Source organism: Thunnus albacares, chromosome 21 (assembly GCF_914725855.1).
Source record: "Thunnus albacares chromosome 21, fThuAlb1.1, whole genome shotgun sequence".
Lineage (NCBI taxonomy): Eukaryota > Metazoa > Chordata > Actinopteri > Scombriformes > Scombridae > Thunnus > Thunnus albacares.
This window is the reverse complement of record NC_058126.1, coordinates 13,227,858-13,245,250: the sequence shown is the minus strand read 5'-3', so window position 1 is coordinate 13,245,250 and position 17,393 is coordinate 13,227,858. Positions and strand designations below refer to the sequence as shown.

The window sequence follows — 17,393 nt, the reverse complement described above, 5'->3', positions numbered from 1 at the left end:
TGCTAGAAAAAAACATGTTATTGAATTCAAGTGCCACCTAGTGGGGCATTATTATACTACGAAACACATATGCACACGTTTATCCTTGTTAGGACACTGCATTGACTTCCCTCCATTGTGGACAGCCTTAACCCAAACCCTAACTTTAACCAGAACCTCAGAAGTAATGTTTTCATTAGGATTGGGCTTTGGTACTATTGGACTTTGGACTATTGATCCTGACAAGGTTGGGATTTATACTGGAAAAGGTCCCAATGAGAAAACAAAAACGCGCATGCACACGCACATGCACACACATCTCCAGTTGGCAGCAAATACAAAGTTCTCCTTATAAACTTTATTAATCAATTTTCTATTTACAAATACATACATAATCTAACAATTCTGATATGAAACATTGGTATTTACAAAATATCTCTTGGAAAAAAACATTCTGTACAGAACAACCTGATATAAGTTAGTAAATTACATTGGTAGGTAACTGTGCAGAGGGTTTCTTAAATCACAGAGAATACATTGAATTCAAGTTCTAAACCTAAATTAGATTTTGTTTTACTACCAAACAGCTGGTTTAACCAACATTTCAAACAAAAAGCTTAAAAGGACCACATTTCCATGTCCCCTTATAAACAAAAGAGTTTTGAAATATTACAAATTATAACAATGACATCATACATATGCCAAAGGAACAAATTTGAGATTGAAATTGTGTGAACATGTAAACAACAAATCACCACCAAACTTACTTGGTGTGTCATTTTAACCTAGAAACCATTCATCAGGTGCTTCACCACCACGTTCTGAACATTAAAAAGAACAATAAATCTCAAACTTATAATTAAACTCTTCCCTCCAGAACACCAGCCAACCATGGCGTTGAAAATGCAGCAGGAGCTCTCCTCACACAGCCGAGCTGCCGTCATGGCCCAGAATGTGGCTGATGTTGTGGGCAGGACGGTTGGGCTGCTTGCCAGAGTCGGCAGCTGACGTGTTGGAGAGAGACAGCAGGGGAGACATAGGCATGGCCGAGCCATCAGTGGGCATGCCTGTGGCGATCTCAGGGAACAGAGAAGTGAGGCTGAAGTTGGATATGTGCGGGGTGATTCCAGACGAGTTGGCGATAGGCATAGGGGGCATATCTGGGAGCAGGGGGAAGCTGGCCTGGCCAAAACCCACAGGGCGAGGCGGGGAAAGGATAGAGCCGAAGCGGTTGTTGAGCGGAGGAGCGCTACCCTTGTCTGCACTTGGGCTGGTGAACATTTGGTTGGGAAAGTATTGGAGGGTGACATCGCTGGGGAGGCTGGGATGGGCAGCTGGAGAATAGGAAGGATAGAAGGAGGGTAAAGTGTTCTGGGGCTCCACAGGCAGAAGGGACGGCGTACGGGAGGCGTTGGGCTGGCTGACTGGAGGGATGAATGTGGAGTTAGCATTGATGGGAGGTGGAGGATTCATCCCTCCCTCTGGAATAAAGGGGAAACCAAAGTTCTGCGCAAGGTGTTGGTCAGGAACCAGGTTGTTGTCGGTTGGAACCTGAGCACTATCTGCCATAAAGCGAACAATAGTGCTGCGCCGTGCCTCCCCTCCAGACTGCGGCCTGCTCAGCAACACCCCTCCTCCAGAGGGCAGAGGCAGGTGGCCCTCAGGTTCAAAGGGGTTACTTGATCTCAGAGTACCTGATCGAGGCCGGTCGCCAGGTCTCAGCTTAGTGGGCTGAGTATCGCGGGTGATGTGACGAGAGTGCTGGCTAACAGCAGTGGGCGGTCTGGAAGGGGCAGAGGAGCGGCCTGGCTCAGAGCTGCTGTGTGGGGTTGGAGGATGGGGGAGACCTGCTCGCACACCATGCATGTTACTATTGACCTGAGAAATGTGGCCCTTGTTGCCCTCTCCAAGACGCATAGCTGGGGCCTTCTGGGTCTGGGGCACACTGGGGCTGGAGGCCTTGGCCTGTATGTCTGCTGCAGAGCTTCCGGGCACGCAGCTGTACTCCATGCTGACTGGGGGGCAGCACTGCACTGCTCGTTGGTGGTTGCTCTGCTCAGGTAAGTGGGGGGAAAGGAGACTTTGCATGAAACTCTGATGACAACCTTCCTGCTCCCGGGGCAGCGCCGGTCCAACCTGTACTCCCTGTGAGCCGAGATGAACTCCTGTGTAGCCGCCACGGTTCCTGCCATCTGCTGGAGGGCCAACACCCATCCTGAACCCGCCCTGCTGCTGCCCCTGAGGTCCCCTCTGGGAGGGAGGCACCGACTTAGGGGCCATGTCACTTCCACGAGACACCTGTGCCTCAAAACCACTGAGTTGATGTGCTCCTGCTCCTCCACCCATGGCCTTGAAAGGTGGGCACTCAGACACCCGTTGAACATCGGCAGACCCTGGATGGTCTGAGGGCAGGCGGTTCTGTGGGTTGTGTGCAATGTTGGCCTTCCCACGTGATGTGTCCAGGTAACCCCGGAGGTCTGGTTGCTCCTGGGTGGCACCACGGCCAGGCTGAAGATGAAGACCCATGCGCTGCTGCTGTTCACCACTAGTGGAGCTTTTACCAATGAGTGCCTCCGCAGAGTAGTTGGAAACACGGTGGCGTTCCTGGCGTGACGGCGCACAGGCCAGATCAGACGACCGGGACACAGGATTACTGGAAGGAGAGATGAGCTGCTGCTCCAGAGTTCTAGAGCTCATCATCCTCTGCATAGCATTATGGTCCTGACCAGACTGAGGAGGAGGAGGAGAAAAAGTCAAGATGTTACTTCCTAACACAAGCCTGATTTATCAATGAATATCATCAACCAATCAATCAATCAAACAACTTTAACTGCATTAGTCATCTGACCTGGAGAGACCCACCCATCCAAAAGCATGAATGAGTGCTTCAGAGATGAGGTTTGCCTACTTTAACGTCTTGTTTAAATATTTTCCCCTGACAGTTTCCAGACACAGTGTAAATTCAAAATAGTACAAATTAAATGTAATGACAGCTGACCAGGTATTACAATAATTTAAGTGGGTTTAACTTTAAAATAGTTCCAACCTCTTCTGTTTTTAGGGATTTTCATGCTACAACAGTGTAAATATAAGATGCTACAGCTACGTCTGTGTGAGGGAAATGCTGTTATTGGCCACAGTGTCCAATAGTATGACAAATTTACCCACCAGTTTGAACTTTTACCCTGGAAGACTGTACTGACAGAAATGTCACTGCTGAGGTTTTATAATTACTTTAATTTTAAATCACGTAATAATTTAGTTAAGAAAATATCAGAAGTAATTACAAGTGTCCCTCACAAGTTACTAGTATTTAGTTTATTTTGTGACATCACACCAAGAAAGAAGTCACGCTACTTAATGCAGTTGTTAAGTTGTGAACAGCCAATGCTTAGTAAACTTTACCTGATAAATGTTTACCTGATAAACTATCAATTTTAAATGTATACTTGCTGCATTTTCTGTTAGTTATATAATAAAAGTTGGTTCAACTAGTTGTTTATCAAATACATCCTATATTATTTTGGCAATAGAAAATGCAGCCAGCTAAACAGAACGAACAAACAAAGTCATACTGTCATATTCTGCATCATGTGACGCTACCAACCTTGAGGTGCTCCTGCTGGGCCAGGTGGCTGCTGTGGTGGGCCCTGGGTCCTGCTGCCTGGGCTTCACAGCTTTTCTCCTGGTGCCTAAAGTGCTGCTGTTGCTGCTGGATCTGCTGCTGAAGATGCTGCTGGTGTCTGGAGTGAGAGCTCTGCTGCTGCTGTAACTGCTGCTGCTGCTGTTGGTGTTGTTGATGCTGCGTCTGTGGCTGCTGTTGATGTGTCTGTTGTTGGTGTTGTTGGTGCTGAGATTGTTGGTGTTGGGTTGGTTGCTGATGCTGTTGTGATTGTTGGTGTGACTGTTGTGGATGCTGCTGTGACTGCTGCTGCTGCTGCTGCTGCTGTGTGTGCTGTTGATGCTGAGTCTGTTGCTGTTGATGTGAGTGCTGCTGCTGAACTCCAGACTTTTCCAGGTGATGTTGCTTTGGTTGCAGGCCAGCAGGCGAACCAGTCTGATTGCCTCTAACAAGACTCCGCTTCTTCTGCACATGCGACTGCTGCTGCTCCTGCTGCTGCTGCTGCTGCTGAAGCGCCCTCTGGTGTAGTGAGTGCCGCTGTGCAGGGTCAGGCTGTGTCAGGTGGTGTTGTAAATGATACAGATGGTGTCTCTGTTGTTCTTGCTGCTGCTGTTTCATGTAAAGGTTCCCTCCCAGATGCTGGCCAGGCTGGGTTGCAGCATGCTGTGGATGACCCTGGGGCAGATGAAGCACCCCTGGCTGGTTCTGCTCAGGGGGTCCTTGAGGAGGGCAGTGGCCATCTGTGGGCCGGACCACAGGGCTCATGAAAGAGTTTGTGGAGAAGAGGGGACCCCCACCTTCAGAATTAATCCTTGTCATTATGGCTGAGGAGGTGGGGGGCAGCTGTCCCACCATCATCTGGCTGTGATCTGGTGCTTTTACGTCCATATGGCTAACAGTGGTAGCTGCTGGAGGGCAAGGCTTGGGCCGTTTTCCAGTGTTTAGCATCACCTCCTCCTGGGCCTGCCGCTTGGAGATGATCTTAACTTGTCGCTCAACCACACCAGCTCCAGCCTGAGCCCTCATTAATGCAGTTTTTATAGGGGTGTACTCATTCAGCTGAGCTGCACCTGAGCAGGGTGAGAGTGCATTGTTTGAGGGTTGGGATATGTGGGCTGAGGTCCCCACAGGTGAGGGAACTGAGCCCTGTTGGCCAGCCAGACTGGGAGAGCCGGGATAGGGCTGCTGATTGGAGCTGGGTCTGATTAGGTTGTTTACACTGAGGCTAGCCACGGTGCCACTCTGAGAGGAGCTGAGAGACTGAGACTGGGAGTATGAGATGAGATGAGATGAGTTTTGTGGATGTCTGCTTCCGCTGGGCCCACTGACAGACCCCTCCCCAACCTGTCCTCTGACAGATACCTGGACTGCGGGTTTAACAGTTACTGTGTCCAAGGGTTTAGTCACTTTAGCTTGCTGTTGTCCAGCTGAGCCTCTTTCTTTACTACTAGACACTGTTGAAGTTTTTGGGGGCTCCCATGTGGCAGTGGTGGGGTTTGTTGGAGCAGTGTTTTCCCCAGAGCACCCTCCAGTCCTCCTCCCAGGACTGTCCTGTTCTAGCATGGCCAAAGCCAGCATCTCTGCCTGTTCAGACGTGAATGTAAATGTTCCAAAGGAGCCAGATGACGCACTAATACTGTGACCCTGGGGAAGCATGGATGCCACAGAGAACCCTCTGCCTCCCCCAGCCCCTGTAGACATGGGAGAATCTGTCTGTCTGATAGATGTCATAGGGTGCTCTATAGTTTGATCATCTAGGTTAGTGTACACCTGTTGAGATGGGACAAAATCCTTCCTAGAAGGAGTGTCAGACGTGGCTGCCACCAAGCCCTCTTTCTCTGCTGCTGCGGAGTGTCTTCCATCTTGAACCTCACTGTTCCTTACAGGGGGCTGGGGTGGTTTGACTTCAGCAGGATGGCAGGGGGGGAGAATGGGCATGTTCACAACAGTCTGCTGTGTTGGAGCTCTAGTGGTTGTGACCCTTTTCCTGAACTCTGAACTTGTTGTAGGGGCTGTAACGGAGCTATGGGCTGCAGAAAAAGTTGGTGCAACGGATGAGACTGCTACAGTTGTGGACACAGAGGGTGAAATGATGGGCTGAGAATCAGGTTTATTACAGGAAGGAGGATCTTGGGTATTAGATCCCTGGTTATGACATACTGAAGTTGGTTGGGTAGCCTGGTTTAACGATACTGCTGAAGTGGCTGTGGTGCAGACTGGAGTCAGACATGCAGTTGAAACAGTGGTGGAAGTGTACTGAGCCTCAGCGGCACCTGCGGAACTGACCACAGATCTACTCTGTCTAGAAACAGCAGAGGTAGCGGCTGACTTACTTTGTGTTGTGCTAGTTGCTGTACTGGTGGTTAGCTGTTTCACCTCTGACACAGAGAGTTTGGTTACAGTTGAGTTGTTGCCAGATTCTACAGCAGATTTACTCTCAATGGCCACAGTTGTACTAACTGATGGCTTGACTGATGTGGCACTAACAGTTGTAACTGCAGTTGCCATACCACTAGTGTTTGTATGACTGAATAAAACATCACTCTGAGTTGCACTGCCAGAGCTTTTGCTCTGTGTGTGGGATTGGCTAAATACAGTCAGCCCGCTAGATGAACTACACACAATCATTTTCTGCGTTGTTTGTGCAGAAGTGACATTTCCAATAGCTCCACTGCAATCTGTCGTTGTGACAGCTGTGGTACAAGTGGGGGTAATGTCTGTGACTTTTACAGTTGAGCATTGCGACACTGTAACCGTCTGATCTTCTCCTGCAGCAGCCACGGGCTTAGCTGAAACAGCAACAGCAGGCTGCACCTGACTGAGCTCTTTCTTCTTGGCTGGTTTGGTCCTTTTAGCTGTTAACCTCTTTGTATTGACAGCTGTGCGAAGCCTCTTTCCTGAAGCCTTAGAGGCATTAACCACCAGCCCTGATTTGACTGGGCTCAAACAAGGGACCTGCAATTGCCGCACAGGTAGAGCAAGTGTGGTTACAGGGAGGGGCGCTGGAGCAGGAGGTTGTTGCTGCTTCTGCTGGGTAACTGATGATGGAGCAGCTGGAGGTTGACCATTGTTCTGGCTAGAAATGGTAAGTGGAAGGCCCTGAGAGATGCTCTGGTTGAGACTGCTGAGGGCCCCTAAACTGTTGAGGGCCACATTAGTAGTTGGTTCCTCAGTGGTGGTGGGCTGGACCAGCTGTAGTGTACTCTGGCCACCCTGGGAGTTGGCTTTTTCAGAGGTCTTCATGGGCTGCAGGGCAAACACCTGGCCGTTCACAGTGATAGTCTGTGGGGTTGGAGGAACCGTTGGGGAAGCGGATGCCTGGGTGACCTGCAGAGGATGGTTCATTTGAGGCTGAACAGGGCGTGGGAGAATATGCACCAGCTGCTTTCCCCCAACACTTTGTAAGGAAGTGGCAGACGTTGAACTGCTGGTTGTAGGTATTTGAGTGGACAAAGCAGGTACTGCAGCGGGCACAGCAGCAGGCACCATGCCGACCTGAGGATTTTGAGGGGCAGGTGCAGCCTGATTGGGTGCCTGGATGATTACAATGTGCTGACAGGGTGTCTGATTGGTTACTTCCTCCCTTATAACTGACTGTGTAGGGCAGGCATTGGCCTGCTGCAGGATGACCACACTTGGGTTGTTGTTGTTAGTGTTTTGTGGCGCTGTTACCCCTGAGGCTGTTCCTCCAGTTGGATTGACCTGCAGCACCTGCATGGTCTGAAGAAGGGGCAGCACGGTGGCCTGTGGCTGAGGCACCAGGGTTGGCTGAGGGAGGGGTTGAGGCTGAGGAATGAGGGCTGTCGGAGGATGGGGAACCAGTGATGCAGGTTGGAGTACAGCAGACTGGGGTTGTGACACGATGGCAGGGTGAGCAACCACAGCTGGCTTGGGCAGAACAGCACACTGAGTTTGGGGGGCTAGGACAGGCTGTGCCTGATTCAGGATTGCTGGCCGTAACTGCGGTGGTCTCTGAAAGGGCTGCGTTTGAATGTGGGCTGTAATGGGTGCTTGTTGTACAGAAACATGAGGTTGCATCTGTATTTGAATGGGCTGAACAGATGGTTTGTTGCCCATGGGACACACAGTCACCTGCTGGACAGCCTGGGTGGTGTTGCTAACCTCTGCGGTGGGAAGACTCTGGCAGACTGGCTGCACTGTGTTCCCTGCCATCTGCAGTGTTGTCCAGGTGGTCTGTGTGCTGCCTGCTGTCCCAGCCCTAAGAAGGGCTTGGTTGTTAGGGATAGCAGTGTAACTTACATTCCTGATGGCAGTGTCCTGTGTGACCCAAGAGCAGACCTCTGAGGCTGCTGCTCTAGAGGTGGTTACAGTCTGTGTTAGCGTGGTGAGGCTGGACACAGGTGGAGCAGGGCTTTCAGTGGGGATCTGTGAGGCTGAAGTAGCTGCTATGTTCAGGGTCTGGGCTGGGGCTGCAGGCTGAGGTTGCTGGGGCAGGGCGGTGGTGACTGTAGGGAGCTGGAGGGTGATGTAAGACACAGAAGGTGGCAGAGTGGGGGCTGCAGCCGGTTTCTCAATCACACACTGCTCTACCACTCTCAGGCCTGGCGTAGACTGGGCGGGTGTGACAGTTGATCCAGGGAGAAGAGCAGGGGTGGAAGAGGAGGTATTAACTTGCAGCAGGGCTCCATTAACTCTTAACCCGGCACTGACCTCAGAAGGTGGCTGAAGAATTAATGTTTCAGAAGGCTGTTTTCCTGGGCTTGTTTCCTTCCCTGCCGGGCACATCACGTTGCCATTGGAATAGACAATGATTCCCTTTGGGAGTTGATGGGTGGGAGTCACTTTTGCCACCTTGGCACATCGCTGTTTGCCCTTCCAGTGGATAGTGGGGTCTTCCAGAAGGTTAATGTCATGGGCTTTGAGGAGCTCGATGTAGTGAGCACTCTCCTTCCGCAGCTCCTCCAACTGACGCCGCAGTCGACGGATCTCCTCAGCTGCACCAAGACCAAGCACACATACCACATAATGATCTATCAAGTGAACATCCTGTATATAATCAGTCTTTCATAAATCAATACTCACATATACACATAATGACACAATGTATAAATGTATAATTGTGGGAGGTTCCTGGTGTGCCTGGCTGCAAATGTGTGATTATTTAACTTCACCTTGGACTTTATCCCCTCCTTCCAGAAGCATTGTGTCATTTTGTTTCTTCAGTTCAGTGATGTAGCGAAAAGCCTGGTCCAAGATCATGTTCTTACTCTAAATAGGATAAAAGTTTGATTTCAGAATATGCCACATAAAAGGATACTTGTGGTTCACATATATATCCATATTAAATAAGTGAAACAAAATAGTAGTTCAGTCTGATTATCAGGCTATAAACTCAGCAGCTTATACAGAAAACAATTTGATCATAATGGGCTGCTGATGAGGAAAAACAGTATGGCGACTTGTCTCTTACCTGTTTAAGTGCCTGGGAACAGGGCAGAAGATTACCAATGCGGTTAATCCCAGCATTGATCTTCTCTTTTCTGTGTCTCTCAACTAAATAAAGACAAAACAAAACCTTAATGCCCAGTTACATTTAATTTGATGCCCCACAGTAAACTAGTGTTCACTAAGCAGCAAGGTTTGAACAGAAGCATAACAGAAGATATTATAGAGATATTATTTCACCTGCATTGTGGGATTCTTTGTTTTTCTTCTTTCTGCAAAAAATAAAATAATTGTTAATATGTCTTTTTATTGCAATTGTGTACTATCATTCAAGATTCATGTTCAACTTTTAACTCAAAAATTTCAAAATGAACTAGGCTTCTTGTATAGAATTAAAGGCTTTCTTTTTCTTTTAAGAAAATATATGCAAAATAATAACAAACACTTGCTCAGGGAAAACATCCATAGATCAAATCAGAAACATATATGTCTATCAGGTCATTGCCTTTGTCAATTTCCATTTAGTCTACAGTGTCACTTCCTCCCTGTGGGATAATGTCCATTTCTCCCATTTTTCTTCTTGCCTTCTTGCAGTATCACAATGTGTGTCACTTTTTCCATCAAATAGATTTCCTCGACTATCTGTGTCCACTGGTCCAAAGTTGGTGGGTCCGTTTTACCCCATTTACCATTTTCACAAGCCACTACTAATATTTTGACCAGGTATTCATCATTGTGCTCTATAGGTCCAGTAGAGAAATATCCATAGCAATATTGTATTTTAATATTTTTTCATAGTTGTACATACCGTTTCCCAGAATTTGGTTATTTTGGGGTATTTCCAGAATACATGACCATGACCAACATTTACAGATGCTGTCTGTATTTTTCAAACAATAAAACTATTGTGCAGTCAACCTTAATGTCTGTCCTTGACTATGAAGATATTCTGTACTGTCATGCTGCCCCATCATCACTTCAGCAGTTAAACCCTGCTTATCACAGTACATTACGCTTCATCACAAATGACAAATTTCATACTCATCATTGTCCTCTGTATCACAAGGTTGGATGGATTTCATGATATTCATCTATGAAGCTCTACTGTTAAAGCTTCCAAACTACCTCACATCTTTTCTCTCCTCTCATTTAAATCTAGTACCTACAGTACATGATCCAGTAAATACTTAAACTTAGACATCCCTCATGTTCGCACTAATGTTAACAGAACTGGTTTCATTCTTTTAGATGGAATGAACTGCAAACTGCCCTCAAACTTAACCCTTTGATTCCTCTTGCAGATGTTAAAGCTTTATTATCTGATGTATTTTTCTGACTCTTGTAACTGTTTTTCTTAATTCTTTGTTGGTTGTGTTAAATGTGTTGTTCTAGTTGTGCTCTTATGACTGTTTCTTGTTCTCAGGTCTCTCTTGAGAAAAGAGATATTGATCTCAATGAGACTGCATGATTAAATGAATTTAAGTGCTTGTAATGATAATTTGGTTAAAGACAGCAATGACGAGCAGACAATTCAGACATTCTTACTTAGGTTTACGACCAGGTGTCTGAGTTTCAGTCATCTCTGGCATCCTGTCCCAACAGTTGCCTGTGTGATAAGGTACTAGACCAGTCAACACATTCACCAGCTGGACCTCACATCCCTTCCGTGCCCGTACTGCAAATAAACAACATGAAACATACAATATTAATAAGCACGATGACACCAGACAACAGTAGACTATAACGCACAATAAGTCTGCAGCAATGTTGTCACAGTAGAAATAAAATCAGCAGCCTTGTTAAGATAACTGAGCCTCAACTACTACAACAAGCTGGTGTAGATTTACTAGCTTTACAGCTAACATAAACTCATTTAGCTGCATATTACATCTTTATTAAAGCATGATTAAAGAATCACACATACAGTTAAGAGTTCTGCTTTACGTGTCGACACAAAACGATGTTTAGATAGTTGTATCTCGTCACTTAACCAGCCACAAACAAGCAACCTGAGCTATTACCTATCCAGCTAACCTAGCTTTCTTTCGCTAACAGCTAGCTTAGCTCCGCTACAAGGTATGATTATTAAACAAAGCAGAGGCAGGTTTATTCACGGTTCTGCTGTTAAAACGCTACTAATGGAGTGTAGTTGGCACTCACCTGTAGTCTCGGCATTTTAGAGACTGTCCCTGCGAGAAGTTAAAGAGATTGGAGGCTAACTGTTAGCTAGCAAGCCATTCAACTCAACTCATCTCTCAAAACAATCTTTGTAGATCTAACTTGGTGCAGAAAGAGGAGGGCTCTGTGGGAGCTGTCAGCCAATAGCATTTCAAATACGGGAGGTCTCAGCCAATCAACATCCAAGGATGGGTTTACACAGAATGGAGCTATACATTCATGTTAAATTTCTCGCAGGAAATGTTTTTAAGTTAACTATCAACTATAATCTTGTGATAATTAGCTCATAAATCATCGTGGACATAGAACAGAACAAGACAATTAGTAACACATTTACTGCAAATAGTAATTCCTTTATTTAGACGTTAAAAAGTCTTACAATATAGAGCTCCAGAAAAGATAAAATTCTTCAAAAGAAAGGAAAAACATGCTTATACTACAGTGGAGAGGACACAACTCTCCTTGCATGCAGAGGGGTCAGAGCTTCCTCTGGGTGATACACTGTTTGAGAGACCATAACAAAAAACTCCCACACTATCAGCTGAGCTTCAAATGAAGCTGACTGAGGCAGGAAGTTTGAGAAGACCATTTCTGCAAAGTGGCTACATAAGGTGCCAAAGGTGTTAAAGGTAAGATGTCTTTAAACACATTCATGTGTTTAAAGACACACATCCTCACACACCTTTATTTTACTACTGAAAAATAATGCCCAAATCCAATCCTAAACATGTTATTTGGACTTCCCTCACATGACACTGTGGAGCGCCCTTCTGAGAAACTTCTCATGCCTTAATATTTCTTAATGTTTTCACTCTAAGCAGTAAACCCAGGAGAATCTCTGAACCATTTGCCATCTCGATGTAAAAAATTAAAATAACAGAAACAGTTGAAGGGGAATTAAATTAAACAGCCTGGAAAATAAAGTTATTCAGAAATTATGAGTGGTGACCACATCTTCCCACCACCTCAAAACCGTTCAGCCTTCCATACGCCCGTATCGAGGGGAGTTGCATTTCTGCTATTCCCTCTCTGGACATGACATATCAACAAACTGGTCAGACTCATTTCCCATAAATCCCAGGGTTCAGGTGGTAAGGGAATAGAGTTGTGACTGCTCCACGAAAACAACCCAAAGCGTCACTCCAAGCTGACCAGCTGGGACTGTGTGTGTGTGTGTGTGTGTCAGTGATGGTCTTTCAAACACTTTTACCGCTTCAAACCAACTGTTTTCTTTTGCTCAAAAGTATAGATATGTCCCCGTTAGCTTTATAACCGCATACAAACAACTCAAACACAAACAGTATGATTTGCAAACACCACACTCTCCCCCTCCACCAGGTCTAAAACTGTCTGAAGTTGGCATCTGTGTCAATAGGAGCACTTTTGGATACTGGAATTTTTGTCATTTTCAATTATGTGTACGAGGAAAGGGGAGCAAAAAAAAAAAAAAATGCAAAAATCAAAGGGGACCCCTTTGCAAAATAAATGCAATTTTTGTACTTTAAATTTGTTTTCTCTTTTTAGCGTCCTTTGAAGAAAGTGTTGAATGTGTCGACCCTGGGGCATTTGTCACAGTTCTGTTTCTGTGGAGGTGGGCACATATGTGCTCTTTCCGAAAGCTGTGCCCCTACTCTGCCTTCTGAAGCTCTCCGGTGGGGGGTGCACATGGGCTGCGCAGGCTCTTCTGCAACACATGGGCATCTGCAGGCTCTATCCTCTTGTAGTAATTCTTTTTTGTTTCGATGATTTCAAAGCCAAACTTCTGGTAAAAGTCGATGGCTGACTCATTGCTGATCTGCACATGACTGCGAAAAAAGAACTCGAGTTAATTGTAAAAAGTCACATTTAACAATAGGATTAATGTGGATTTATGTTTATTGCAGTGCTGAGAGAAATCAGTGAGTTTTATCAGTATCAGCTAAAAAAAAAAAAAAAAAAAACGTAAAAAGATCTGATTAATTGACAATGAAAAGAACTAGCGGCTGCAGCCTTAGTTTACTCCATGTACACCTTAGACACTTACAGGTAAATGTTGTCAAAAGTGCCATCCTTCTCACAGATGTTTAGCACATGATTCAGCATCTTTGTACCTTGAGAGACAAAGACAAAATGAAAGTTGGTGAAAAATAAAAACACCGCTAGATCACTACAATGCCATAAAATACAGTGGGGTGTTTCTTAGTCCCCTGGAGATGCAGAATTTCTTACCAATTCCAAGTCTACGGTAGGGCGCTAGACAGCCGAGCGTCATGATGTACAGTCTCTTCTGGTTCTGAGAGTGGTCCACTCTGCAGCACACAGCTCCCACTGCAATGTCATTGAAGTATGCTGCAAGACAAAAAAAAAAAAACAAGCAACGCTGAAACAACAGCAGCAGACAGGGGTCCCTTCCTTCATTATAATTTCAGACGCAATGACTGCCAAGAGAGCAGAAGGCGGGGAAATTTGAGGTTTTGTTGACAGTGCAGTAACTGGCCTCAGTATAGGAAAAAATGTAAAAAAATATTGTGAAACACATGAATTGGCCTCCACATATCCTTTGACGAAAAACTTGTGTGGAAATCGAGCAGTTAAAAGAATACTTTCTATTAACATGGTTATTGGGTCCCCTGCATTTCATTTACTGGCCTGGATCCTGCCACTAATTTCTGTGTGTCTTCACTCTCATTAACATCCCACTATCATCATAATAAAGAACTTGCAACATGATTTTTCAAAAAGGATTTATTCAGAGTTACGTGTGTGAAAGTTACATGAGTGATGTCTCTTACCTAGCTTTGCAAGCTCTCCAACTTCCAGCACATCTTTGTAAAACTTGTCGTTGTAGCTGACAGGGAAGATGACCTGGTTCAGGCGTTTCAACTGCTTAATGTTGTGGGGCGTAACATCCCCCAGCTCGATCCGGCTACTGGAACAAGAGCAAAACGGTCAAATGGCTGACAAGAGGTACACATTTATATTCAGGATAAACTGACTCAAAATGCATTAAAGATCCATTGTGCAGGAGCAAGACGAACAACAGCAAGCCGCACCATCTTGAGACTTTAACATTGATATTTAACGTTAGGCTGCTGGGCTCTTGCAATTTTTTTCCTCCAAACTCACCACCTGGATGCAGTTTCTTTTTTTCTATAAAAGTTGTGTATTTTAGAGCTGAAACAATTAAATGACTAATTGATTGGTTGATCTGATTGTCAGAAAATTAAATCAACACAAATGTAATCATCAAAAGTAGTTTGAGATTTTTCCAAGCAAAAACGCCCAACATTACCAGTTGCAGCTTCTTAATTGTGAGGATTTGCTGCTGTTCTTCGTCTTGTAAACCAAACATCTTCAGATTTTGGACTCTTGATCAGACAAAACAAACTATTTAAAGATGAAGAGACATTTTATAGACCAAGCGACTAATCAGTAATTGAAATAATTGTTAGTTGCAGCCCTATTTAATACCCTTAAATCAATCCTACAATCAAGCCACTGCCAATCCAGTAGTGGTGGAAGCTGTGCTATTGCTCCACAGCACTGTGAGCTGCCACAGTGTTGTCCTGGTGTTTAAAGTCCCCTCCACTCAAAAATACGTTTTTCTTCTTGTTACTACAGTTGAACGTTTGAGCTTCACCGTACAGAGTTTTGACACTAGAAGGCTGTTTTCACATTCATCTGCTGAAAGTGGAAAGTTTCGCTCATTGAAAATCTGATTTTAAGAGGTGGGCCGACAAGCATGATTTGTGACATCACAAATAGTTTGGAAGTCAATCATGATCCAATATTCAACTTACACAGGTGTGATGTGGAGACTTGAAGCCTCCAGTGCACATACAATGAGAATGGACTTTACAACAAAATAGGAGACTTGGTGCGTCCAGCAGTTAAACTGATTGTTTTTTTTTTTTTTTTTTTAATGAGAGAGAAGGAGTAGATGTCATGGTAAGGATTATAACACAATAATGTAACTTCTTTTGGTGGGAAAATGATATCAGAGACAAATTATTATTCAAAATAGAGTATTTTATATACATCTTAAACATGTCTGGAGAGGATCTGTAAGTAAGCGGCCCAAACACAACACTCCAGTTTGCCTGGTTGAGGGGTTCACTGTGGTATTTATAGGATTGACTACACCCCCACCCCCCAAAAAATACAAAAAAAGCTGTTGTTTCATTGGGATGTAGAGTAATGTACAGTACCAGCATCACACACGTCTATACAAAACTATCTGAACACCCACAGTTCAGTGTTAATCGCCCCTCATGTCATCTGACACAGCTAGTGTTTTTACTGGCAGATCAAGTTTCACCGAGCAAGCTGGCACAAAGTGTAACTGTGTCGGTAACAGAGCTGACCAGCATTTACTGACAAGCTTGTCTATAGGAAAAGTTGACTTGCTGGGCTACTTTAAGATGACTTGAGCTGCAGAGATCCAGTGTCTGCATGTTTAGCTTAGCTGAAGTGGCTTTACTGACTCAGCTTCCCGGCGGTAGCTTGCTAGTTAGCACCGCTTCTACGCGATTTAAATGAACCGACAATCAGCTTAAGTTGACGGGACTATCCGTGACTAGACTGTTTCGGTAGCGGCGCTGCCGTTTGCTGTTTTTATCCTACACCAGAATAAAAATAGCTTAGCCAGCTAGCTTAGCCTCGCCGTCTCCTCCCCTTGTAAAAAACTTTACTCGTGCTAATCTACTTATTCGTGACTCAAAAACGTACACTCACCCTTTCATTGTAAACAGATATTATCCCTTATTTTCGACGAGGCTGAACTTTACAGTTGTTTAGGGTAAAAAAGGAGGGATTTTGACAGAGTAAGGGTCGGGGATGCCTCCCGTTTTACCCTCCACATGTAGCTAGTTGCGATGGTTGCTGTTAGCTTAGCCGCCGCCGCCGCACTCCTTCTCCACGACTGTCAACCCTGACCCCCGCATGCGCACAAGCACTGCTGCATGTTCAACGAGATTATTGTGACCTGAGTTTAGTCTCTCAGGCTGAACACCGTCCCAACGGTTAGTTATGTTTATTTTACTATGAGATTAAATTTGTGTCATAATAATTGAACAAAATCTCCAAAGAATCAAAAAAAAAAAAAAAAAAAATTAAAGTAAAAAATAATCTGGAAGCAATAAAATGACCTGAAATGCAAAACTTACAATACTTCCTATAATAATATAATGCTCACTGGGGGCAATTTTCTGCTGTACTTTTAATACGTTGTTTAAATTAAGCTGACAATACTATCGTATACTGTGTACTGATACTGATGTATTGGCACTTTTCTTAAGTAAATGATCTGAATACTTTTTCCACCACCGGTTAGAGGGCCATTTAATGCCATAGTTGGCATTAAAACCTGACAATCAGAGATTTGTACGCAACCTGATCAGAAATTCAGCCTACGAGTCTCAACTCAGGGTATAAAATACTTATTTCTTGTGTGCATGTTAAAACTACTTTCATTTTTTAAATAATTTCTGTCGTTTGTCAAGACAGTATTCGCAAATAAGATTGAATGAGTATATTTTTTCATGCACTGTTATAAAAGCAAAATTAAAACACTAAACATAAACCTAGCCTCACAAATATATCTTACAAATATATATTAGACAGGGACTAATAATTCATAGATTTTATTCATTTAAACATTTTAGGTAACATTTAACTAATATGGAGTAAATAATTAATAATTAATATTATATGTGATATCTGATACTGACTCCATTTTGGCTCAAACGTCGCTGCAAAGATATTCACCGAATGAGAGATAGTCACCTCATATTGTAAGTGCTGAGGAACCACAAGGGGTTCAAATTTAACTATCTAAAGGGAACATCTCTTTGAATAAACTTTTACGAAGGGTTACAAGTAGCTATTACTTGGCTTAGGATCACAAGCCAAAAAGAATGGGAACCAGTGGTCTAAATGGTCTTTCACCTTGTTGAATTTAAATCTGACTCTGGACGTATACAGTAATAATACTGTGTGGGGGACCCACAACACCATTATTCATAATCACAAATACCTGCTGATATTTCAGCACAGTGTAGTATTCATTTCAAATGCCTAACACATCTTTAGGTGCAGTCTGGCTGTATTTCATAGCTGCCACCAGTTGTGGAAGAATATTGAGAGGTGTTACCTAAGTAAAATTAACAATACAACCATATAAAAATAATCCAGTAGCCTACGAGTAAAAGTCCTGCATTCAAAATGTTAA

The 17,393-nt window shown here is 44.4% G+C and overlaps 2 protein-coding genes across 3 annotated transcripts; both read right to left on the bottom strand.

Annotated features, from left to right (window-relative positions):
- Positions 1-317: 317 nt before the first annotated feature.
- LOC122972476 (basic helix-loop-helix domain-containing protein USF3) lies at positions 318-11,292 on the bottom strand. The gene is made up of 7 exons (XM_044339608.1): positions 11,168-11,292; positions 10,553-10,682; positions 9,248-9,279; positions 9,033-9,115; positions 8,734-8,830; positions 3,587-8,556; positions 318-2,709 (listed from the first exon to the last, which is right to left on the bottom strand). Exons 2-7 carry the CDS (start codon positions 10,594-10,596, stop codon positions 901-903), a joined length of 7,035 nt encoding a protein of 2,344 aa, XP_044195543.1. The 5' UTR covers positions 10,597-10,682; positions 11,168-11,292; the 3' UTR covers positions 318-900.
- A 225-nt stretch (positions 11,293-11,517) lies between these two features.
- On the bottom strand, positions 11,518-16,115 carry naa50 (N-alpha-acetyltransferase 50, NatE catalytic subunit). 2 transcript variants are annotated; one of them, XM_044339692.1, is made up of 5 exons: positions 15,899-16,115; positions 13,957-14,093; positions 13,394-13,513; positions 13,209-13,275; positions 11,518-12,990 (listed from the first exon to the last, which is right to left on the bottom strand). In XM_044339692.1, the coding sequence occupies exons 1-5, from the start codon at positions 15,904-15,906 to the stop codon at positions 12,813-12,815; spliced, it is 510 nt and encodes a 169-aa protein (XP_044195627.1). In that variant the 5' UTR covers positions 15,907-16,115; the 3' UTR covers positions 11,518-12,812. The 2 variants fall into 2 exon arrangements, with proteins under 2 accessions (XP_044195627.1, XP_044195628.1); XM_044339693.1 differs by having other exon boundaries at positions 13,957-14,090; positions 15,899-16,101.
- Positions 16,116-17,393: the final 1,278 nt, after the last annotated feature.